The following is a 24,805-nucleotide window of genomic DNA, read 5'->3' as shown; positions in this document are numbered from 1 at the left end:
AGACAATTGTTGAGGGCTTTTGCTGTATAGTTCATCTTATCACCATTGTCACATCCAGAGCCAAACATAACAACTTAGATTTTATTTTGTAACTACAAAGTGCCAAGTGAAGTACAAATGTTAGTCACTCAGTCGTGTCTGACTCTTTGAAACCTCATGGAGTTCAGGCTCCTCTGTCCATGGGACTTCCCAGGCAAAAATACTGGAGTGGGTTGCCATCTCCTTCTCCTGGGGATCTTCCCAACCAGGGATCAAACACAAGTCTCCTGCATTGCAGGCAGATTCTTTACCACTGAGCCACCAGGGAAGCCCCAAGTGCCAAGTAGATGTTTTTAGCTCTCTGACCAGCATGTCATAAGCTTACTCTATACCGCAACAATTTAATGAAGAGCCATCACAAATATACATGCATGTATGTGTTAATCTGTTCAGAATCTTCAGTTTATCCAAGGCAGAAATAAATATGTTGCTAGGCATACACACACACACACACACACACATGCATGTGCGCACACTGCAGAAGCTATTAACCTAAAGAAGAAAGTAGTATGTCAAAAAGTACTTCCTCTATTGTATTCCTTCACCGTGACAACCATAGTAAAAGCGATATTGAGGACAGTGGGTATATTCAGTTACTAGAGGATGAGAAATTCAGAAATGAATTCATCCTGGAGCTGTAGCTCTGACTTACTCTAGCTCCAGCTGATTTTACTCGGTGTTTTCCAGAGGTTTATATTCAAGTTATTATACTAAATCCATTAAATCTTAAAACTACTTTTCCTTTAAATAAAAAGTATTAAATGACATTAAACAAATCCATAAAAATTTTATTAAATAAGTATCATATAATGAGAATAATCTTTATTTAAAAGCACAATAACATAGAAAACTAAATACTGGGTTGGTCAAAAGGTTCATCTTGGAACAAACCTTTGGCCACTCAATAAAACAAACACTAAACACTGTCTCTACAAGTTAAAAGATTGAAATATCTTCTCATCTCCCATACTATGACACAATATCAATTTAGCTCACAAATTTACTGTCTACATTAAAATAATAGTTTGCTGTATTCCTATCAGCATATTTAAATTCAAACACTTGTAAATTTATACTATTAAACTATGCTTAATTATGAAAGAATTATCTTGCCGAAAACAATATGTAGCTGTAACTACATATTATTTATGTGTTATGAATTTCCTCTCTTTTAAGTAATATGAGTGGTCATTATGCACTTACGTCATCCAGTTCAACTATTTTTAGAGCTGGTTCAGGTCTCTCTATGTTTAATTCTTCTATTGACAGAAAAAGAGCTGGGGATTGCATCTTGATATCCTCAACTAGAAAATAAGATTAAAAATAATATCATCCAGAGTATACCTTACCTGATAATTCATCTTCAAATAACATAGGCAACAATGGAAGAATGTTCTGTGCAGCCACACAAAGGTATAAATACTCTCAATTTTCCCAGCTCAAGTAAAATATACAATTATTTAACATTCAATTTTTAAATGAAACTATTTAAAACAAAACAAGCTACATCTAGAGAACAGGAAGGAGAGTGTGTGCCATTCTGATCTAGTGTACAGTGTAGTGAGATGCAAGGAAACCAAAAGCAGATGCTGATTAATGCTCAGTGTATATAAGTTGAAATAGTAAATTCAAAAATATCTAATCAAGTCTGAACTAACCGTCACTACCTTCATCATTTTCATTCTGAGAACATTGTGCCTCACTAGTGGTTTTACACTGAGGTATGAAGGTGTCCGGTAGCATGTTTTGAAGTTGCTCCAGTGGAGTTCTACAAAACAAGAAGCAATTAAAAGCCTAAAGTACACCATCTAAAATTTTTCCAGATGAGATCTTATTTATTTCACAAACAAATGAGTCTACAAAATTAATAAGGAAAATCATAGTCATATCTCTAATTTACAGAAGAAATGTACAACTGCATAACATAATCTACTAAAACAATTTTGTAAATCAAATTAATGTCACACAAGATTTTTAATTGCATATCCTACTGTTTTCCTGTTTAGGATGAAAATCAAAGTTATGATAGAATTCAGTGTTCTCGTAAAAAACACATGGAGTCCATGAAACATCATGCTGTCTAAAAAGCTAATTTACAAAGGTGTGTTGCATCTCACAGCCTTGGAAATATGTTGAAAAGTTCTAAGGGAACTGAAGGTATTTTTCTAAATTTCCACCAAGCCAACAGGGTGATAAAACAGGCTTCCACTATATGAACATGAGGTGCTGTGGCTGAAGCATCTTTCACCTGATTAACAATGCAGTTTGATGTGGCCTGTCTCACATACAAGGCAATGAAGCATGGGAATCTTTAGAGGTCTTGTGCATGATTCCAAAAGATATTCCAAAGCAGTGGGGGAGGGAGTCATGTTTTAAATAAGAAAGTAAGTAGCTGCTCATCCCTTCTAGATTATATATGCTTGTGGAGTTCCACACATAAAACTCAGGGCTTTCTTAATCATATCCACAGGTAACATCAATATAACAACAAAAAAAAAAATGTTCCAAACTATGTTTTAAACCATTTGGGGGTACTCAATCTTAATAGGAATGTTAAATAGTCATTACTAGTATCTTAATTTGGTGAGAAAACTGAAGCACAAAGAAGTTAACCAACTTGTTCGGTCATTCAGTGAGTAAATGCAGCAAAGAGAATTTTTTATCCAAGCAGTCTGCCTCCCCAAGCCCATGTTCTTAATCATTAATGCTATATTGTCTGTCTCACAATTTGCAAAGACACCAAAAATGTAATGATCTCCTGGCAAATTGTGACTGTGAATTTTCCCAATATATGCAATGTATATGTCAGTACACTCCAAAATATTTATATATCATCCAGCTTTGAAGAGCATGTTACATCCACAATTTAATTAAGTGATGGAAAATATTAGAGACTAAAGGTCAAAGACAAACTGGCATCTGGCCACTGGAAACCTCTTTCCAATTTGACATGAAAATACTTTATAAAAATTCAACTACTGATACACATACATGTACTAATATCTAGATAGTCCTTCACGAAGTGAAAACATCTAATTTTATGGGGGAAACCTCAACCAAAGCATTGCAGAGTCCAGATAATAGAGTATTGGAGCTGAAGGAGCTCCTTAGATCTATTTCAAACTTAGTGTTTTGCAGATGAGAAGATGTGGACCAAGAGAATTAATGTGATTTGCCCATGAACAAACAACTAGCTAGTGAACAAACTAAGTCTGCATTCTGGATATTAAAACCCTAGCACCATTGCTTTGTTAAAAGATCATGCCACATAAATAAAAGACAACATATGCTTTAGAACAGGATCACCTCACCAGATTTTCCTTTTTAAAAATTTAAACAAATATATACCCAACATTGACCAGTTCATTGGGGGAACTAAACTGACCAAGTCATTCTTGAAATGAGTGTTCTAAATTTATTCTGGGAATCAGTACAGGCCTTTTAGCCTCAGAATCACCAGGAAAAATCTTTTTTTAAATGCAAAGCCTCAGACAACCCTTAAAAACATTGATTTTTAGGTTTGCCTCAGAAGATCCTTAAAAACACTGATTTGTCTGAGGTTGGGTAGAGAAATCAGCATTTTCACTTGCCCCCATGCTCCTGATGATCAGCTAGGACTGAGAAGCAGATATAATTAAAATAGGGGGATTGGAGTAGAAATGCCAACTAATTGATAATATCCAACCTTAAAATACTGTAAATGCAAACTGTATGATCCCTTTCATGAAACTTCCCTAGCATTTAAAACATCCACTAGAAAAAAAGGAAAACTACACCAGTGGGACTTCATCAAACTAAAAAGTTTCTACACAGCAAAGGAAACATTGACAAAATGAAAATGAAAAGATAGCCTATCAAATGAAAGAAGATATCTGTAAATCATACATTTAATAAGGAATTGACATTGAAAATACACAAATGACTCATACAACTCAACAACAACAACAACAACAAACAACCCAATTAAAAATGGGCACAGGATCTGAATAGACATTTTTCCAAACTAGACACATTGATGGCCAACAGGTATATGAAAAGTTGCTCAACATCACTGATCACCAGGGAAACACAAATTGAAACCACAATGAGATACTACCTCAAACCTGCTAGAATGGCTATTTTCATAAAGGTAAGAAAATAACAAATGCTGGAGAAGATATGGAGAAATAGGAACCTTATACCCTGTTGGTGGGAATTAAAAATGGTGCACCTGCTATGGAAAACAGAATAGAACTACCATATGATTTACTTATTCCACTTCTGGGTATTTATTTGAAGAAAATGAAAATGTTAATTTGAAAAGATATAACAGGAAGTACCAGTATATATCCAAAGGATCATCTAACAGGGAGATCACTCAGTCATCTAAACAGAAGACCTGAGTTATTACCCAAGAAAATGGAAGAATGGTCCTGAAGTTAATTCAGAAATTATCAAGGCTATCCCTCCCACTGGGATTCCCAGGTGACTGAGTAGTCAATAATCCAACTACCAGTGCAGGAGATGTGGGCTCGATCCAATCCCTGGGTCAGGAAAATCTCCTGGAGAAGGAAATGGCAACCCACTCCAGTGTTCTTGCCTGGGAAATCCCATGAACAGACGAGCCTGGTGGGCTACAGCCCATGGGGTCACAAAAGAATTAGACACAACTTAGCAACTAAGTAATAAAAAAAATCCTTCCCATAACAGAGAATCTCCAATACAGCAATGTCCAGTAAAACTTGAGGGTAAGGCTGCCCTTATGACCCCAGACTAGAACAGTCACAATTCCAGGTCAGGGGAATCACAACCATGTGACCCATCTCAGAGTCATCAGAGGAATGGGGCCACCCAAGTCATGGGGATGGCGAAACAGGCAGAGCCACCCAGAGCCTTGGGGGCCCAGCCCTTACCAGGCAAGGCTCAGGGCAGCAATACTGCCTCAGTGTGAAAGCCCTCCAAAAGAGGGCTTTCCACCCCAGTGGGCCTGGACGGCAGAGCATTGACAAAGAGGAAAATTCTCAAGAGTTAAGGTCTAACAGCATTGTCCTGTTAGGTTTCAGACTTGCTCAGGACTTGTTCCTTTTTTATTTTCAATTTCTCCCTTTTGGAATAGGAATATCTATCCTATGCTTGTGCCACCTTTGTATTTCAGAAGCACAGAACATCTTTGATTACACAGATTCACAGTTAGAGAGAAATCTGTCTCAGAATGAATCATGCATAGAATCTCACCCACATCTGATTTAGGTGATATTTAGATAAGACTTTATTTACTTTTTTTTAGATAAGACTTTAGAATTAAGACTAGAATTTTGAAGTGACAGCAGGACGACTTAAGATATTGGGGTCTATTGGGACATATTCTTTAAATGAGAAGGTCATAAACTGTGGAAAGCCAGGAGCAGAAAGCTCTGTTCTGAATGTCTGTGTCCCCACAAAATTCGTATATTGAAACTCGAACCTCCAAAGTGATGGTATTAGGTGGTGAGCATTTGGGAGGTGATTTGTTCAAGACAGTAGACCCCTCATGAATGGGATTAGTGCCCTTATAAAAGAAACCCAAGAGAGACCTCTCACCCCTTCTGCCCTTTGAGGACACAATGAGAAGATAACCCAGTCACCGAGTCTGTTGGCACCTTGATCTTGGGCCTCCCAGTCTTAAGAACTGTGAAAAATAAACATCTTTATAAGTCACCCAGTCAATGGTATTCTAATAGCACAAACAGATCACAACATTCATTATTAAGGCAAGAGTGATTTTACAGCAGAGAATCTTGGTGAGCACATCAACCATGTGTTCAAGGTTAACAACCTGGTGATGAGCTCTACCGACAGTACGATAATGTGACATCATGCACTAAGAGGCACCTCCTCTCTGTGGCATTCTTCCTTAAAATCTGCAACCTCAGTCTTATGAAAAAACAGGAGATGGACCCACACTGAGTACATTCTATGAAACACCCGGCAAGTACTTATGTCCATGTCATGCAAGACCAGGAAAGATCAAGGAGTTGCAATGGAGAAGGAGATAGGACAAAACTGCACTGTGAGATTCTGAACTTAATCCTGAAACAGAATAAGGATGAAACTGCTGAAAACTGCTGAAATTCAAATAAAGTGTGTAAACAGATGGAGAAATATACCGTGTTCATGGATTGGAAGAATCAATATTGTCAAAATGGCTATACTACCCAAAGCAATCTATAGATTCAATGCAATCCCTATCAAGCTACCAACAGTATTTTTCACAGAACTAGAACAAATAATTTCACAATTTGTATGGAAATACAAAAAACCTCGAATAGCCAAATTAATCTTGAGAAAGAAGAATGGAACTGGAGGAATCAACCTGCTTGACTTCAGACTCTACTACAAAGCCACAGTCATCAAGACAGTATGGTACTGGCACAAAGACAGAAATATAGATTAATGGAACAGAATAGAAAGCCCAGAGATAAATCCACGAACCTATGGTCACCTTATCTTCGACAAAGGAGGCAAGGATATACAATGGAAAAAAAGACAACCTCTTTAACAAGTGGTGCTGGGAAAACTGGTCAACCACCTGTAAAAGAATGAAACTAGAACACTTTCTAACACCATACACAAAAATAAACTCAAAATGGATTAAAGATCTAAATGTAAGACCAGAAACTGTAAAACTCCTAGAGGAGAACATAGGCAAAACACTCTCCGACATAAATCACAGCAGGATCCTCTATGACCCACCTCCCAGAATTTTAGAAACAAAAGCAAACATAAACAAATGGGACCTAATGAAACTTAAAAGCTTTTGCACAACAAAGGAAACTATAAGCAAGGTGAAAAGACAGCCCTTAGATTGGGAGAAAATAATAGCAAACGAAGCAACAGACAAAGGATTAATCTCAAAAATATACAAGCAACTCCTCCAGCTCAACTCCAGAAAAATAAATGACCCAATCAAAAAATGGGCCAAAGAACTTAACAGACATTTCTCCAAGGAAGACATACAGATGGTTAAAAAACACATGAAAAGATTCTCAACATCACTCATTATCAGAGAAATGCAAATCAAAACCACAATGAGGTACCATTACATGCCAGTCAGGATGGCTGCTATCCAAAAGTCTACAAGCAATAAATGCTGGAGAGGGTGTGGAGAAAAGGGAACCCTCTTACACTGTTGGTGGGAATGCAAACTAGTACAGCCGCTATGGAAAACAGTGTGGAGATTTCTTAAAAAACTGGAAATAGAACTGCCATATGACCCAGCAATCCCACTTCTGGGCATACACACGGAGGAAACCCAGATCTGAAAGAGACACGTGCACCCCAATGTTCATCGCAGCACTGCTTATAATAGCCAGGACATGGAAGCAACCTAGATGCCCATCAGCAGACGAATGGATGAGGAAGCTGTGGTACATATACACCATGGAATATTACTCAGCCATTAAAAAGAATTCATTTGAATCCGTTCTAATGAGATGGATGAAACTGGAGCCCATTATACAGAGCGAAGTAAGCCAGAAAGATAAAGACCATTACAGTATACTAACACATATATGTGGAATTTAGAAAGATGGTAACGATAACCCTATATGCAAAACAGAAAAAGAGACACAGATGTATAGAACAGACTTTTGGACTCTGTGGGAGAAGGTGAGGGTGGGATGTTTCAAGAGAACAGCATCGAAACATGTATATTATCTAGGGTGAAACAGATCACCAGCCCAGGTTGGATGGATGAGACAAGTGCTCGGGCCTGGTGCACTGGGAAGACCCAGAGGGATCGGGTGGAGAGGGATGTGGGAGGGGGGATCGAGATGGGGAATACATGTAAATCCATGGCTGATTCATGTCAGTGTATGACAGAAACCACTACAATATTGTAAAGTAATTAGCCTCCAACTAATAAAAAAAAAAAAAAAGAAAAGAAAAAAAATAAATAAAGCGTGTAGTTTAGTGATTCATATTCTACCAGTGTTAATTTTTTGGTGTTGATATATGCTGTGATTATATAAGCTGTTGCCTTTAAGGAATGCTGAATGAATGACATGTAGAAATTCTTCATACTGTTTTGTAACACTTAATTGCATGCGTTATTTCAAAATAAGAAAATTGAAAGAAAAAGGAATACATCCATGAAAAACAGCTGAAGGGATATGGTAATCTGTCAAATAAAAGTTTCAAGAAAGGCATGAAGACTGATTTTTAAAATATGAATTTAAATATGATTTGAATTTTAAATATGATTTTAAAATAGGAAAGGATATCATGAAGAGCAGAAAGTCAATTTGGTCTGTACTGGGAACTAGTAGAATCGGGACCAAGTTTCACAACCAATCAGAAAAAAATGACAGTTCACTAGGAGATATTATAGCAGGCAGAATGTTCCAAAGATGGAGTAAGCCATCTCAGGAGATGGTCCTGTATTACTAGAAGTGAAACAAGAGCTTGAAAACCACTCTTCTGGTATATTCTAGACAGGTTTTCTTACACCCTACATGCCAAAATGCGGTTCAGAGACTAGCATTATCCATAACAATATCACATGGGAGCTGTTAGGAATTCAGAAATGCAAGATCTCAGGCTCGGCCCATACCTACTGAAGAAGAATCTGTATTTTGCCATAGTCTCTAGCTGACTCACAGGCTAGTGTGAGTCTCACTGCTACAGGGCAAACCGAGCTCCCAGCCTTTAAAGGAACCTCCCTCTATGGTTCTTATATCATGGTAAAATTATGAACAACTCCAACATGTACTCAATCATTTTGGTTTGATATTTAATAGTTTAACTTTTGAACAATTTATGAAATGGTACAGCTAATGATACAGTTTTTGAATAAAATACATTTGAATACTATTAATAAAAATATAAAATTAAAAGTCTGGTTAACTTAAAAGTAGCTTCAAAGTTTCTGAAGAGTATAGCCTCAAAAATCACCTTTCAAAGTGAGCTTTCATTTATTGCATTATTTTTGCTATTTTTTTAAACTGTGTATCATAGTTGTGCCTTTTTTCCCCCTACATACATATTTTCATTTAGACAGATCCTAAATCAACCATGCATTACATACATAAATTGAATTAAAATTCTCATCAGTATGGTAGAAGTTTCACAGGGATTTAATATTGCTTTAAAATTATTTACACAGATGTGAAGTACATAAATAACACTGCTATGAAAAAAACATGTCACACAAGAAAGGAACAGAAATAGCATTACATTTCTTATTGATAATGCAAAAAAATCAGAAAATACCTTCTGTGTTTTTTAAGCCATAATTTTTCCATGTAAGATAGACTATCTTCCTTAAATTCAATAGTAAGTGGTTCTGTCCAAATTTTCAGATTAGTTTGTACTTCACATTCTTCCAATGAATCTAAAAACAAACAAACAAACATAATACACATAATTAATATAACCTAGGATACAAATTACCATATCTCTCAAGATACAGAACTCACCATTTTTGAGGCAAATGTGCCTTGATATTTGTCTATACAATCAATAGTTCTATGCTTAAATGCTGCAAAAGTGCTAAATATTGGTGATGTATTATATTTTCATAGTTTTCTTCAATCATTTCTTGAAATGAAAGAAATTTTATGATTCAGAATGTTTTTAAAGCACCTAGTTATTTTACACAATAAAGATAAAAAAAAACAGATTCATTATATATTCTATAAAGGCATACACATGCAAAGGCATGTATTACAGCTGCTGACAATAATATTTACACATTATGGGAAACAGAAAATAAATAACTCAGAATAGCACCTGGAGGAGACAACTGTCCTCATGAATTTATATCTACATGGCAATTTACTTCCAGATGCTTAAGATGCTTCTGAAGTACTACTAAATTAAAACCATCATTCAGAGATATTTAAAATTGATGGAGATTTCTGGGGGGAAAAAAAAAAAAGAGCGGTGTAAATCCAGATTTACTTATCTCTCCGCCCTCCTAAATATTAGATCTTTCTCCAAACTGACCATAATAGGAGGAAACTCTTGGAGAAAATAGGGAAGCAGTAAAGAGGGGAACAATTATTTTTTATAGACCAAAAACTAGAGAATAATCCCAAGCGCATACTGCAGGTTTTAATAAATAGCTTTTAGAAGCGGCCAAATGCCAACAATGGAAATAAACCAAAAGATTGTGTCATTCACTCCCGTTCTTCCCACAGTATAGAAAAGTGCTGAATACAGCAACTAGAAGGTGTACGTTGCCAACAAAGCTCTGTATAGTCAATGCTATGGTTTTTCCAGTAGTTATGTACAGATGTGAGAGTTGGAATATAAAGGCTGAGAAAGTGAAAGTGAAAGTCACGTGAAAGTGAAAGTCACTCAGTCCTGTCTGATAAAGAAGGCTGAGCACCAAAGAATTGATGCTTTTGGACTGTGGTGTTGGAGAAGACTCGAGAGTCCCTTGGACTGCAAGATCAAACCAGTCAATCCTAAAGGAAGTCAGTCCTGAACATTTATTGGAAGGACTGATGCTGAAACTAAAGCTCCAATACTTAGGACACCTCACACGAAGAGACGACTGATTGGAAAAGACTCTGATGGGGGGAAACATTGAAGGCAGGAGGAGAAGAGGACTACAGAGGATAAGATGATTGAATGACATCACTGATTCAATGGATATGAATGTGAGCAAACTCCAGGAGATAGATAATGAAGGACAGGGAAACCTGGCATGCTTCAGTCCATGCGGTTGCAAAGAGTCGGACACGACTGAACAACAGCTGAGAACCACCACCAGGATGCATGAGCTAAAAGAGCAGGAGTCAAGGAGACAAGTCATAGGAGAAAGAAAAGCCCTCCACTGTGAGTCCTCCTTTTCATGAAGGAAAAAAAAAATCCCAACAGGAAAGCTGAAAGTAAAACAATGAGGACTTTTTTTTTTTTTCCTGGCCAAGTCAAGCCACTGACTTGAGCGATAATCCCCAAGTTTAGGGGGGAGATGAGGAGGAAGGAGATGAAGCAGCTGGCCTGTGCCTCACTCTCCTCCCATCACCAATGACACATTCCCAGGAAATAAGATGGCAGGTGGCCTGGGTTACCTTGATTGTGAATATGCTAGCTAGACCTTCTGGCAAATGGATTACTGATATTTTCTAGAAAGAGTCTTTAGCTATGTAATGCATTAAGCAGGATAATCTTTGTTTGAAGTTGCTTACAGAAAACAAATCTCAAACACATGGATTTATGAGGCATGCCTCCCTGAACAATGCCATGCAAGCTCTGTACCTTAGGTTCTGGTTTGCTCCCTTGTTTAAAGGTTTCCTGGCTACCTTCAGCGTAAGACGTTCCATTGTTTATACTAAAGGAATGACAGGCATTTTCCTTAATAGACAACGCTTTTAAAAGCCTTAAGATACAAATTTGCCCAAAGTGTTTAAGGAACAACCAGGAGGCCAGTTGTGTTTGTGTTTATTCGTTCAGTTGTGTCCGACTCTTTGTGATCCTTTGGACTGTAGCCTGCTAGACTTCTCTGTCCATAGAATTCTTTGGGCAAGAATACTTGAGTGGGTAGCCATTCCCTTCTGCAGGGGATCTTCCCGACCCAGGGATCGAACCCAGGTTTCTGCACTGCAGACAGATTCTGTACCCACTGAGTCATCAGGGAAGCCATAATATTAGTGAATCTTCTAGGTCATTGTAAGTACTTGCCTTTTGCACTGAAGGAAATCAGATTTTAGAGTTCACTACAACATAATTAAGTCAGAAATCAATAACACAAATAACTAGGAAACTTGAAAATTCAAAGCTAATGGCCAAGAAACATAGGAAAACATAATGTCATGTGTAATGAGGTACACAAATAACATATACAATTTCATCTGTATCATGCCAGCAATTCTTTTTTTTAAGCTGCCAATTTGTGTTGGTGATAATGGGAAGCAGCCAGACCATTTATTTATACACTGCAAGAGGGAGTATAAACTAATACATTGGTAAATAATTCAAGTTTACCTAGCAGAGTTGAAGACATGGATACCCCCATAACCCATTTATTTTACTCCTAGGAATAAGAACCCAGAAAAGTGTGCACATGAGTGCTAGGAGACCTGGGCAAGAATATTCTTAAGAGTAGTGTTTGCTGGGTAGGGTGAAGGAAACAAGTGATGTTGAAGCACTCAGAAAGTAAAAATTATGAAAAGCTGTTACCAACCCTAGACTTGAGAGGACAATGTAGGAAAACTTTGTAAGAATCACTGAAAGCAACGGCTGTGGATGAAAGGTCATCTGAGTGTTGCTTTGTAACATAAGCGGAGAATACAGTCACTGCAAAAACCTCAGCACACGAAGAGGGAGAGTAAATACTTCAACCTCTTTCCTCCCCCAAATGGGAATCAAGCCAGACAACTGTCAATGTTTAAACAGGTAAATAGTGGTATAAGCAGAGAACTGTGAAGCAGTGACGTGAATGAAATGCAGCTATGCACATCTTTATGGGTAAATCTCAGTAAATAATCTTGAAAATATTAAACCGGTTGTAAAAGAATAATATACTAGCTTTCCATTTACACAGTGTATGTGTGTGTGCTCAGTCGCTCAGCCGTGTCCGGCTCTTTGCCTCCCTTTGTACTGTAGCCCGCGAGGCTCCTCTGTCCATGGAATTTTTCAGGCAAGAATACTGGAGTGGGTTGCCATTTCCTCCTCGTCAGTATCTTCCAGACCCAGGAACTGAACCCGTGTCTCCTTCACCTCCTGCATTGCAGGCAGAGTCTCTCCTGCTGAGTCACCAAGGAAGCCCATACCATGTTTAAATACGTGCAAGTTAAACAATATATTGTTTAGAGAAGCAATAAACACACATGCAATAAACCGCAGGGAATTAAGGGAATGGGAAAACACAAAATCCAAGCTAGTGATAATCTCTTAGAGAGCGGGAAGAGGGCGAGAAGAGGTTCTTACTGCAATTTTTCTCCATAAAGTACATAAATTTTATAAACGTTCTTTTTATCTACTATCTTAGAAAAAGTAAAATATTTATAAACATATACATACAATATACACACACAAAAACAGTAATAGTTATAATATTTTGAGGCAAAATAATCACATATTTTATCAACGGAAGTCCTCATCTTGATGATTTCTCCACAAAAACCACACTGTAATTCCTCTCCAACCTACTGTGCTACAATAGTCTGCTTTGCTCTCTAAGATCCAGCCACACACATCTCCCTTCAGTTCCATTAACACAATAGGGAACTCTCCATCATGGAGCGCTTTGCACATATTAATCTGTCTCTATGTTTCAACTCATTTTCTAGACCTCAACTTGAACCTTGGCTTCTTAGAAATCCATTTTTTGATCATCAGTATAAGTCAAGGTCCTAACAGGAAAGAGAAATCTCAGAGGGGTAATTTGAAGAAGGTCAAATGAAGGAACTAACTTGTAATCAGGGAGCAGAGCTGAGGGAACAAGCAATGTTGAAGCAGAGACTAAAAATAGTGGGAGCTGTTACCAACCTTAGGCTTGAGAGGACAGAGTCTTGTAAGTAGCTATGGAAAGCAATAATTGTGAACAAATGGTAATCTGAGTGTTTCTAATAAAATAGGCGGACAATGCAGTGACTGCAAAATCTGAGCACATCAGAAAATAGACGGAGAGGATACCTCTCCCTTTTCTTCTCACCCTTCAATGTTTTGCTAGTGTCTCCAACTAGCCAAACCCAACTAGAAGCCAGAGAACAAGGGAGCTATGTGATGCAGTCTCTAGAGTCAGCCTCTAGAGGCACAGAATCGCGTAAAAATAAGAGAAAATGAATCCAGAGAGACAGTCTACTTAGTTTGCATATAAACCTCCATTTGTATGTCTATTTCTCTGCAAAAAGCAAGCAGCAGCAGTAGTGTGCTCAGTCGTGTCCAGCTCTTTGAGACCCCATGGACTGTAGCCCACCAGCCTCCTCTGTCCATGGGACTTTTCAGTCAAGAATACTGGAGTGGGTTGCCACCTCTTACTCCAGAGATAGAACCCGTGTCTCTTGTGTCTCCAACATCAGTACGTGGATTCTTTATCACTAGCAAAAAAAAAGCAAAAAAGACAAAAAACCTGACTTGTGTCTGAAGCACATAGAAAATACAAAGTTCTATAGTATGAAGCACATAAGAAAATACAAAGTTTTCACTGAGTATCACAGTGAAAGCCGCTCAGTCATGTCTGACTCTTTGTGATCCCACGGACCATACAGTCCAGGGACTTCTCCATGCCAGAATACTTAAGTGGGTAGCTGTTCCCTTGTCTAAGGGATCTTCCCAATGCAGGGATCAAACCCAGGTCTACCACATTGCAGGTGGATTCTTTACCAACTGAACCAATCAATGTAGTGACAATTCCAACTAAATTTAAACATTAGATACCAGCAGTAGGTGTCATATTAGTATGGAGAAAAAACAGGAGAAAAAAAATTATTACTCAACATAAAACATAGCTGCCATCATTCTTCATTTTGTAGCTGGTTTTGGCTCAGTTGTAAAGAATCCACCTGCAATGCAGGAAACTCAGGTTCAATCCCTGTGTTGGGAAGATCCCATGAAGAAGGAAATGGCACTCACTCCCGTGTTCTTGTCTGTGGAATCCCATGGACAGAGGAGCCTGGCGGGCTACAGTCCACGGGGACACAAAAGAGTCAGACATGACTTAGCAACTAAACAATAACAACTGAAGCCTACCTTGATTTGATTACCACAGCTTCCTTCTTTCACCACCTATTGGATGTTAACCTTACTGTCTGCTGATACCTTTTCCTGGTAGAGTGTCTCAAATCTTCACTCCCAAAGATTCAAGACCATAGCCTTCTTTTCACTGGACTACCACATTTTTTTCCAATGAACATTATTACTGAACACAGGAAAACTATTAAGTTTGCTGCTGATTTGTTTACAGATAAAGTCTATCTTTTCTTTACTGTATGATAACAATCCAATCGTTCCTTCGTGCCTGTGCTGAAACAACATGGTCAGTATAGTGACACTTGTTGACTATTAATTCAGTGTGATGAGCCCCAAATGGCAAGGGGTAGTCTCAGCTTCCTGTTTAATGGAAATTTTGCTGGAGTTTCAAGTAATACACGGTACCCTGGAGGAAAAGCAGCACCCCAAACTCACAAGATGTTGTTTCTCAGCTGGAACCCATACTGAAACTTCAGCAGGCCATTTCATAAAACTATCAAGCCTGCTGGATAGAGATGCACATGGTAAGATGAGTGAATTTCATGGCTATCTCTATACCTCTTTCATAACAAAATGAGTGTCTTGCTCTCAGACACTCATTGTGTGAGATACCATGGTGACAAAGGTTCTGCTGGCACACTACAGGAAGAGAAGGCAAATCTTTTCCTGAAATACATAGTTTTTCGTGTGAGAACAAATTACTGCCCATGATGGAAAGGATCCAATATAATCATTCTGTAACAGATACTCCCTGTTCACCAAATGCACTTAGCATCAAGACATCAATCTAATAATCAAGCATTATCTTCTGTGCAATAGCAAGACAATCCAGGTTCTTTGGGACTATATAAGGCTAGAAACCTAGAGAGTTAATGGAGGTCTGGAGCAAGATTGTGAATGTATACTATGACATCTGCCATATGATATCAAACTATTTCTGATTATATTTACTGATAGAAATAGAAAAGAATATATTTGATATTGCAGCAGCAAACTATAGCCTTTGCACCAAATGTGGCCTACCATTTCTGTATGGCTTTCAAGTTAAGAGTGGTTTCTACATATTTTAATGGTTGAAAAAAATCAAAACAAGAATAATATATTGCAACATGTGAAAATTACATAAAATTCAAATTTGCATTCAAAAACAAGGTTTTACTGGAAAACAGTCACACTCATTTGTTAATATATTGTCTTTCATGTTACAGTGGCAGAGTTGTATGACCCTTATGAGTGGCCTTCAAAGCTTAAAATATTTTTTTTTAAGCTTAAAATATTTAAAGTGATGAATATAGAAAATTATAGCAAAATTAGCCCCTGGGTTAGGTCAGTAGCTATCTCCGTCCTCCAGCCATAGAGAATGTGTTGATTTTCTCCAGAAAAGATACTACATTCAGTAAAGCAACTATGACCTGTATTGTCTTTATCTGATCAAGTTTACTCTAACTTGCAGTCATTTTCTAAGATCATTGGGTTTTGTACCAAATATACAAGTTAAATGGAAATGTGCTTCCCTGGTAGCTCAGCTGGTAAACAATGCGAGAGACCCAGGTACAATCCCTGGGTGGGAAAATCCCCTGGAGAAGGATATGGCAACCCACTCCAGTATTCTTGCCTGGAAATTCTTCTGGACAGAGAAGCCTGGCAGGCTACAGTCCATGGGGTCGCCAAGAGTCAGACACAACTTAGTGACTAAACCATCATAATAAAAAGCAATATTCCTGCATCTTTCAAGTCTTTGATGTTGCCACTAATCTTTGCAGTTCCCAGAAACTGCAACCTCCTGGTTTTGCTTCCAGCATGGTATTTTAGCATACACATTGGCAAGGAAGGAAGACAGTTCTAGGGTCTTCTACTTATGTACAACCATAACAATCTTCATGCCACAGCTCAGACCATCAGTATAGGCATTATTACTAAAGTATATCTGTTCTCATTATATAATCAAGACTGGGAAAATAACCACATTATAGTCCCACCATCCCATGCACTAAGAGACAGAATAAAGATAAGACTCCACCTATCACTCCACTTCTACAAATCTCTAACACTGACTGGCGGATTATGATGGTACTAAGGGACTACGGGGATAACTGTCAGTTCAGACCCAAGGTCTAATGACCCCTCTGGAAGTTTGGGCATTGTCTTTCCTCACTGCATGTTTATTCTGGTGGTGTCCTGGTGGCTCAGACAGTAAAGAATCTGCCTGCAATGCAGGAGACCAGGGTTCAATCCCTGGGTCAGGAAGATCCCCTGAAGAAGGTAATGGCTATCCATTCCAGTATTCTTGCCTGGAGAATCTCATGGATAGAGAAGCCTGGCGGGTTATAGTCCAAAGAGTAGAACATAACTGAGCAACTACCACTTTCGCTTTCACGCTTTCACTTTCCTGGTAAATAGCTGTAAATTCTGTAGTGAAGTTATAGAGGAAGATGCATAGTATACCCTGTGACCACACTACAAAACTTTGCAAAAGGACCCAGCATCTATATCAGATCTGTGGCCTGGTTTAGGGCTGCAAACTTTATAAAAACTCTGAATCCCCAATATGGTAGCTTAAGATGGGTCTCTGTGCATTGGATAGAAATTTTCTACTCAGAAAAGACAGGAGAGTATATAAAATTTTTTTCATTCTTATGTGCTCCAGTTAGTATCACAGATCTCTGTGAACTGAAACAATCAATTACTAGTCTTCCTTACTCCTTATTTTGGTAATTTTTTCACTAAAACTTTGATAGTTATAAACCAACTTCTGGCCTCTACCATTCCAGGTTGCTATGATTCCTTTGAAATTAGGCAGTTCAACTCCATCTAAGTATCTCCATCCACAATCTTTAGCCTATAGAGGAAAGCTACAACACATCAGTTCTATCATTTTTAAATACTATGTCTTCAAAGTGCACCAATCATAAAGGTATTTCTATAGAAGACTTAGTCCCTTTAAAAGTAGAAAAGTAAAAAAATGAATAAAAATGTGAAAACACAAAAAAAGAGCACATAAAATAAGAGTCACAGAGTAATACTGGGGTACATACTAAAATGGGGTATACAAACAAAAAGCATCAATTCTTTGGCACTCAGCTTTCTTTATAGTCCAACTCTCACATCCATACATGACTACTGAGTCCAACTCTCACATCCATACATGACTACTGGGAAAAACCATAGCCTTGACTAAATGGACCTTTGTTGGTAAAGTAATGTCTCTGCTTTTTAATTTGCTATCTAGGTTGGTCATAGCTTTTCTTCCAAGGAGCAAGTGTCTTTTAATTTCATGGCTGCAGTCACCATCTGCAGTGATTTTGGAGCCCAGAAAAATAGTCTGCCACTATTTCCATTGTTTCCCTACCTATTTGCCATGAAGGGATGGGACTGAATGACATGATCTTAGTTTCCTGAATGTTGAGTTTTAATCCAACTTTTTCCCTCTCCTCCTTCACTTTCATCAAGAGTCTCTTTTGTTCTTTGCTTTCTGCCATAAGGCAGAAAGACTTATGAAAAGGCAAAAAGGCCCATTCAGTGTTCTAGAAATATTAAACCACCAAACCAATGGTCACACAGTGACTACTCATTTGAAGAGTTATATCAAACTACTATCCCAATGTTAATGGCTTCTGAACACTGCATTCATCTTCACAGAGAATGGAGATAAAATCAGCTTTATTTTAAAGCATTTGTTTTACTTAAAAAAAAAAAAACTGTACCTGATTTTGCTGCATGTAAGTTCTGTGTCTCACTGTTATGATGTCCATTTCTCCACTGACTTAAAACTTTCTGAAAGGATTGGGCAGAAGCTTCTTCATTGAAAGGCACTTCACACAAGGGCTTGTCTCTTGGATTTGCACATTCTTCTTTTTTTGTTGCTGGATCTTCTACCTAAATGAATTAACAGTGCATCTAAGTGTGCTTTGCCAAATGTTCTGTATCTTAAAATACAGGAAGCATTGATTATTGAGCATTGTGAAATCACACATTTTTTTTTACTTCAAATGTTTTTAATTTGTACTTATTTACGTGCTTTTCTGATTTCTTTAAAACTCTATAGACAGTTATAAATGGTATCTTTGAAAAATATTAAAGCTAGAGCCTATAGGACTGAGGATTTGCCACTGTGTTATTCATGAGGGTTTTCTCTGGAAACCAGTGACGGCCTTGCATCAAACCCTACTTCTCCAATCTCCTGCTCCCTGCAACCTCCCCAGAGCAGAAAGAGCAGTTTCATTACCATGTAAATCTGAGGTGGTTTCTCTGCTCCAAATCCTCCAAGACTGTGAATCCCTCAGTTCCTACCAGGGCTTACAAGGTTGTACACAAGCTTGTCTTCCCCTGCCTTTCACTCCACTTCCCCCAGGTCTCCCCTTCATTCACCCTGTTCCAGCCAAACATCTCTTCTTGCAATTCTAGGAACCCATCAAGCCTCATACTAGCTATAGCTAATGCCTGAAATGACCCTTCTCCATATTTTCATAGTCATTTCACTCATTTCATTCAGTCTTGGCTCAAATGTCACTTGCTCAGAGAAAAAGCAATGATCCTACTGATGACATAAAAACAAAGTCCTTTCCCCCACTTTCAGATCCCTTGTCTGTTTTATTTTTCTCCCAGTAACTTATATCCATGTGAATTTACTCTACATGTGTGTTTACTGATGATCTCTCCCCATTAGACTATAATGGGATCTGGAATGTTGACCGTTTCCTCAGGGCCAAGAGCAGTAACTGGCACAAAGCAGGTGCTCATTAAAAGTCAGTTGAATAAATGGACATATCAATTAATGCATATGAAACACTGCCTGCTTTTCAGTATAATGCTGGAGAGAAAGGAGAATTCAGTACAAAATATAGATTTACTGTGAATACACAAAAGAAAATGAAGGTATGATTTGGCAGTTATCCAGTGAATCACAGAAAACAGCAAAATTGGGGAACTAAAGCAAAATAAGTTCCACAACAGTTTTGAATTATAAAATGTGGATTACCTACACTGATCAAATTGCTTAAGCTCCATTGTGTACCTTCTAGATACAGCAGTGGAATCCACTATGTTCAGCCCTTAATTGCAAAATAAATAGGCACATTGTTAGAGAACAATTGAGAGAAGATTGCTAAATATGTGCATATATAAAATTCAACATAAACAAAAAGCGTCTGGAACCTACAAACACTATGTTAGTCATTGCCGTGAAACACAGCTTACTAAGTCCACGATAGAAGCAAAGAACACAAATTTAACTCAGAGAAAACAAGAATCCCATGGGCAAAAAGTGGCAAAGGCAGTATTCTAGAGCAAAAGAATGATAGAGTGAAGCCATTCCTTTCTCCAGGGGATCTTCCCAACCCAGGGATTGAACTTGGGTCTCCTGCATTTCAGGCAGATTCTTTATCATATGAAGAAGTGAAGTGAAGTCTCTCAGTTGTGCCCGACTCTTTGCTATCCCATGGACTAGAGCCTACCGGGCTCCTCTGTCCGTGGAATTCTCTAGGCGAGAATACTGGAGTGGGTTGCCATTTCCTTCTCCAGGGGATCTTCCTGACCCAGGGATTGAACCCAGGTCTCCTGCATTGCAGGCAAACGCTTTACTGTCTGAGCTACCAGGGAAACCCCATCTGAGCCACCAGGGAAATTCACAGAGCAAAAAGTGGGATATGAGAAAATATTAAGGGTAGAAAGAAGAAGAGGCAGACTGTGAAGGATCCTCCCACCATCCAGAGAAAATTATATTTAAATATACTGGAAATGCAAAGCTACTGTAGAGTCCCACACTGTGTGGGAGAGAAAGAAATTGGAGAACAGTGAGTTCAAATGTAAGGAAACCAATTAAAATCCACATCCATTTGTCAATATCAACATTACAAACACATAACCCTCTTCACCTAGGAATTTTAGGATTTTATCACACACACACACACACACACATACAAAACAATATTTTTCAAAATTATTCTTTATACTATAGTTCATACTTGCAAAAGACTGAAACAGTGTAAATACTGATCAACAGAAAGCATAGCTTAAAAAGTTATTTCATATCTAATAAATGGAGTATTTCAGCTGGTAAAGAATCCACCTGCAATGCAGGAGACCCCAGTTCTATTCCTGGGTCAGGAAGATCCCCTCGAGAAAGGGTAGGCTACCCACTCCAGTATTCTTTGGCTTCCGTGGTGGCTCAGACAGTAAGGAATCTGCCTGCAATGCAGGAGACCTGGGTTCAATCCCTGGGTTGGGAAGATTCCCTGGAGAAGGGAATGGCTGCCTAATCCACTAGTCTTGCCTGGAGAATTCCATGAACAGAGGAGCCTGGAGGGTCACAATCCAGGGCTTTGTAAAGAGTCTCGCAAAGAGTTAGACGTGACTGAGCAACTTTCACTTTCATATAGAATGAGAAGGTTGTGGGATTTACTTATATGAATAACAACAGTATATTGTTAAAAGTAAAAAGTCTGTTTTCACAGCAGCATGCAACATATTAGTATTTGTGTTAATGCATACCTACAAAATTGAAATTATTATTAACGTCCAAAAGGGGAGATAATTAAATGCCCTTTTCACTTTACAAACCTTTTGCACTTTAAGAAATTGTTAATTTCAGTATCTGGAAGAGCAGTAAGAATAGAAGTGACCAAATACTCAAGGGTTTTCAGATGGTTTTAAGACATGGTAATTGATTGGAATTGCAAAGGAAGAAGATAAATGACTATAGAAAATAACTGTTCTTGCTAGCTTGAAGAGAGCTGTCACCAACAGTAATATCTATAGGTTTGGAGAAGAGGTGATGAATTTAGCTTGGAAATACTGAGTCTTAGAAGTATATGAGAAGGTATTTTCAAGTATTCAGTAGTAAGCAGTGTGTGTGTGTGTGTGTGTGTGTGTGTGTGTGCGCGTGCACTACACTCACGAAGAAGCACTAAAAACTCAGTGCTTAATACAAAATGAGTGGACTGTTCCAGTGATTTCAGCAGCTCTCCAGGGCAGCTCCCTTCCAAGCAGTGAATAAGAGATATAAGACATTTGCATTTTACAGCTACGCCTGTGGAATACTTGGTTTCCACACAGGGGTGACAGGACAGGAAAAAGCCAGAGGATGGTATATTCACTCTTAAATGTTTCAGCTGTCATTTGTGGCCCCTCTAGGCCAAATATACCCCTGCAAAATATGTTTTAATATCCCCACTTTCCAGAAAAGGAAAGGAAAGCTAAGTAAATCGCCCAATGTTACACCAGAGTTAGTATTTCAAGCTCAGGTTTCAGTCTGTAAAATGAAAGCTTTCATGAACTACACTCCCTTCCAAGGATATCCACTGGCTTGAATCCACCATTTTGATTTTCCAGGCATTCAAGTTTCTGGGTAAACCAATTAAAAATCAGATTCCTTATTACTTAGCCATTACAAAGAATGAAATAATGCCATTTGCAACACATGGATGGACCTAGAGAGGGTCATACTGAGTAAATAAGTCAGGCAGAGAAGGAGAAATATCATAGGACATCCCTCATATGTGGAATCTAAAAAGAAGTGATACAAATGAACTTACTCACAAAGCAGAAAGAGACTCACAGACTTAGGAAATGAACTTATGGTTGCCCAGGGCAAGGGAAGGGATAGTTAGGGACTTTGGGAAGGTCATGTACACACTTATATTCAAGATGGTTAGCCAACAAGGACCTTTTTTAATAGCACATGGAACTCTGCTCAGTGTTATGTGCCAGCCTGGATGGCAGGGGTGTTTGGGGGAGAATGGATACGTGTATATGGATGGCTGAGTCCCTTCACTCTTCACCAGAAACTACCACAACATTATTAACTGGCTATACCTCAATACAAAATAAAAAGCTTACACTTAAAAAAAATTTTAAATAAAACATTTAGTCCTAAAGAGTAAATAAATAAAAATCAGATTCCTGGGCCCTAACCTAAATGTAAAAAAATCCAAATTCAAGTGGCAAGCCAGGAATACATATTTTCGAAAAGCTCACGCAGTACTTCTGATGTTTCTTGCAGTTGGAAAAACTCTGCTCTCCAGCACAGAGGAGCACCAAGCGTACGCCAGGGGCATGTATTCACCGTGTGCCCTGGATGCAGGTTGAGAGCAGGAATGATGCCCAAACAGGAGTAGTCGACAGAACCAGCAGGTGTTAGAAGCCCATCACTGGACCACCCCCAGAGATGCTGAACTCAGTCACATGTGTTTCCCTCATGTTTCTCCAGTTGATTCTACTGGGCACTCCTGGATGAAACCACTGAATTAATAGTTTTTAGGTTAAGACCAGAGGTAGAGGGTCTATGGAGCAGACACAGTTACTGATGGGGACAAGAGGCAGCATTTAATTTAGGGATTAAAAGCTCAGGCAAAGGAGTAAGCCCTATAGCTTTCTAGTATAGCTAGTAACTTAAATCCTCTCTGACTTTCTCATCTGTTAAATGAGATGATAATAATGCAAAACTTATAGGGTTATTGTCATTATTGGATAAGATAAAGCAACTAAAGGATTAAGCTCAATGCTAGCATATGATATTTAATAAATATGAGGCTATTGATGTATTACTATTTTTATTGGTAGGATAAGTTAGATAAAATGACAAGCATGAAAGCGAAACCCTTAAAATCTCAGCCTCTGGGTTGTGATTAAAAACCAGTAATTTGGAGTTATAAGGTCTGAGTTGAAACTAAGTTCCACAATCAATGATATCTTGGGCAATTTAAAAAAACTATATTTTGACATTATTTTCTCATTTGAAAAAAAGAAAAAATTAAAAAAGGATAAAAAAGAGATGATGCACATAAAATACATAGAACAATGTTTGGCGCATGGTTGGTCCTTAGCATATTATTATTCTAATTATAAGGCTGTAACTCATTCAATAATTCTTCACAAGCACCCGTGGCAGGTCTACTAGTGAAATCTCCACCAGATTGCTACTCTTTCTAGACAAATCAAGTATAGTTTCTCTGCTGTAAAGAGACCCTGCTAACACAGAACATGTTTTCGTTTATGTTCTCTGATCAAAGGTTTGAAACTCAACACACTGAAGTTCAAGCCTGACTCTGTCATAAAGTAACAAGCTGTGTGTGTGCGTGACTTTTGCCACGTCACTATTTCTGAACTACGCTGAAAGGTGAAAGTGAAAGTGTTATTTGCTCAGTCATGTCTGACTCTGTGTTCCCGTGGACTCGAGGCCACCAGGCTTCTCTGTCCATGGAATTTTCCAGGCAAGAATACTGGAGCGGGTTGCCATTTCCTTCCCCTGGGATCTTCCTGACCCAGGGATTGAACCAAGGATCACCCGCATTACAGGTAGATTCCTTACCATCTGAGCTATCAGGAAAGCCCATGTGAAAGGGTGAGTGACATCTAAAAGAATGAGGATTATTACAAGGATCAAAATTTGAGGAAATTTGTTTCCTGCTAAAGAATCAATACAAGTCTATTATTAAAATACCGACATGAGTAGATATAAGCTTATCTAGGATCAGTAATCAATTTGAATAACCACACAATTTGTTATAAATCTGATTTTAAGTAACTGTGAAATTGCCTGTCACTTAAAACACTTAGAAAGATTTTGCACTTTTAGTCTCCCTGAGATCCCGATTAAAATAAAACTGCTATATTGCATTGTTATTTTCTTATGTTTCTCCCAAATATTCATTTCCTGATGTGGTGGAAATGCCTGGAAAGCAATAAAGTCAAAAGGTCATTCCTCAAAAAACCAGCAGCCAGTGAAATCAAAGCAATCCCCTCAAAAGGATTTTTACAGTAAAAATGTTTTTGATTAATAAGAAAACAAATTCATATTAAACACAATGTGATCAAATCATCTTTAAAACGCTAAACCTCTAGTATGTGAATGAATGACAGTCGCCATGATCATGTATGACAGAAAATGTCTACTGTATTTTTCTCCATTTACCTGAGAGCTGCTCCCCTGCAGAAGAGGAGGCTTGGTTTTCTGCCGGCTTTTACTAATCTCTTTTGTGGACCGATTCTCCCCTTTGGGTTCATCTGGATTAACTTCCTTTATAAACTGATGGGCAGCATCCAATACATTGGATAATAATTGCGATTTTGCCTATAAAAAAAAGATAGGAATAAAAAGCCCAATGTCAGC

The 24,805-nt window shown here is 38.2% G+C and overlaps 1 protein-coding gene across 9 annotated transcripts in view; it reads right to left on the bottom strand.

Annotated features, from left to right (window-relative positions):
• ZBBX (zinc finger B-box domain containing) overlaps window positions 1–24,805 on the bottom strand; it is a 114,598-nt gene that overhangs the window by 33,126 nt on the left and 56,667 nt on the right. For 7 of the 9 annotated variants that reach the window (XM_070466469.1, XM_070466468.1, XM_070466467.1 and 4 more), the window contains 5 exons: window positions 24,608–24,766; window positions 18,402–18,573; window positions 9,268–9,388; window positions 1,698–1,807; window positions 1,243–1,343 (listed from right to left, as the gene is read on the bottom strand). In XM_070466469.1, the coding sequence (XP_070322570.1) occupies window positions 1,243–1,343; window positions 1,698–1,807; window positions 9,268–9,388; window positions 18,402–18,573; window positions 24,608–24,766 (663 nt within the window). The remainder of the gene's footprint in view (window positions 1–1,242; window positions 1,344–1,697; window positions 1,808–9,267; window positions 9,389–18,401; window positions 18,574–24,607; window positions 24,767–24,805) is intronic. The other 2 variants (XM_070466472.1, XM_070466473.1) reach the window with 2 other exon arrangements.

Source organism: Odocoileus virginianus, chromosome 4 (genome assembly GCF_023699985.2).
Source record: "Odocoileus virginianus isolate 20LAN1187 ecotype Illinois chromosome 4, Ovbor_1.2, whole genome shotgun sequence".
Taxonomy (NCBI): Eukaryota; Metazoa; Chordata; class Mammalia; order Artiodactyla; family Cervidae; genus Odocoileus; species Odocoileus virginianus.
Note: the sequence above shows the minus strand (reverse complement) of the source record. Positions and strands in the feature narration are given on the sequence as shown.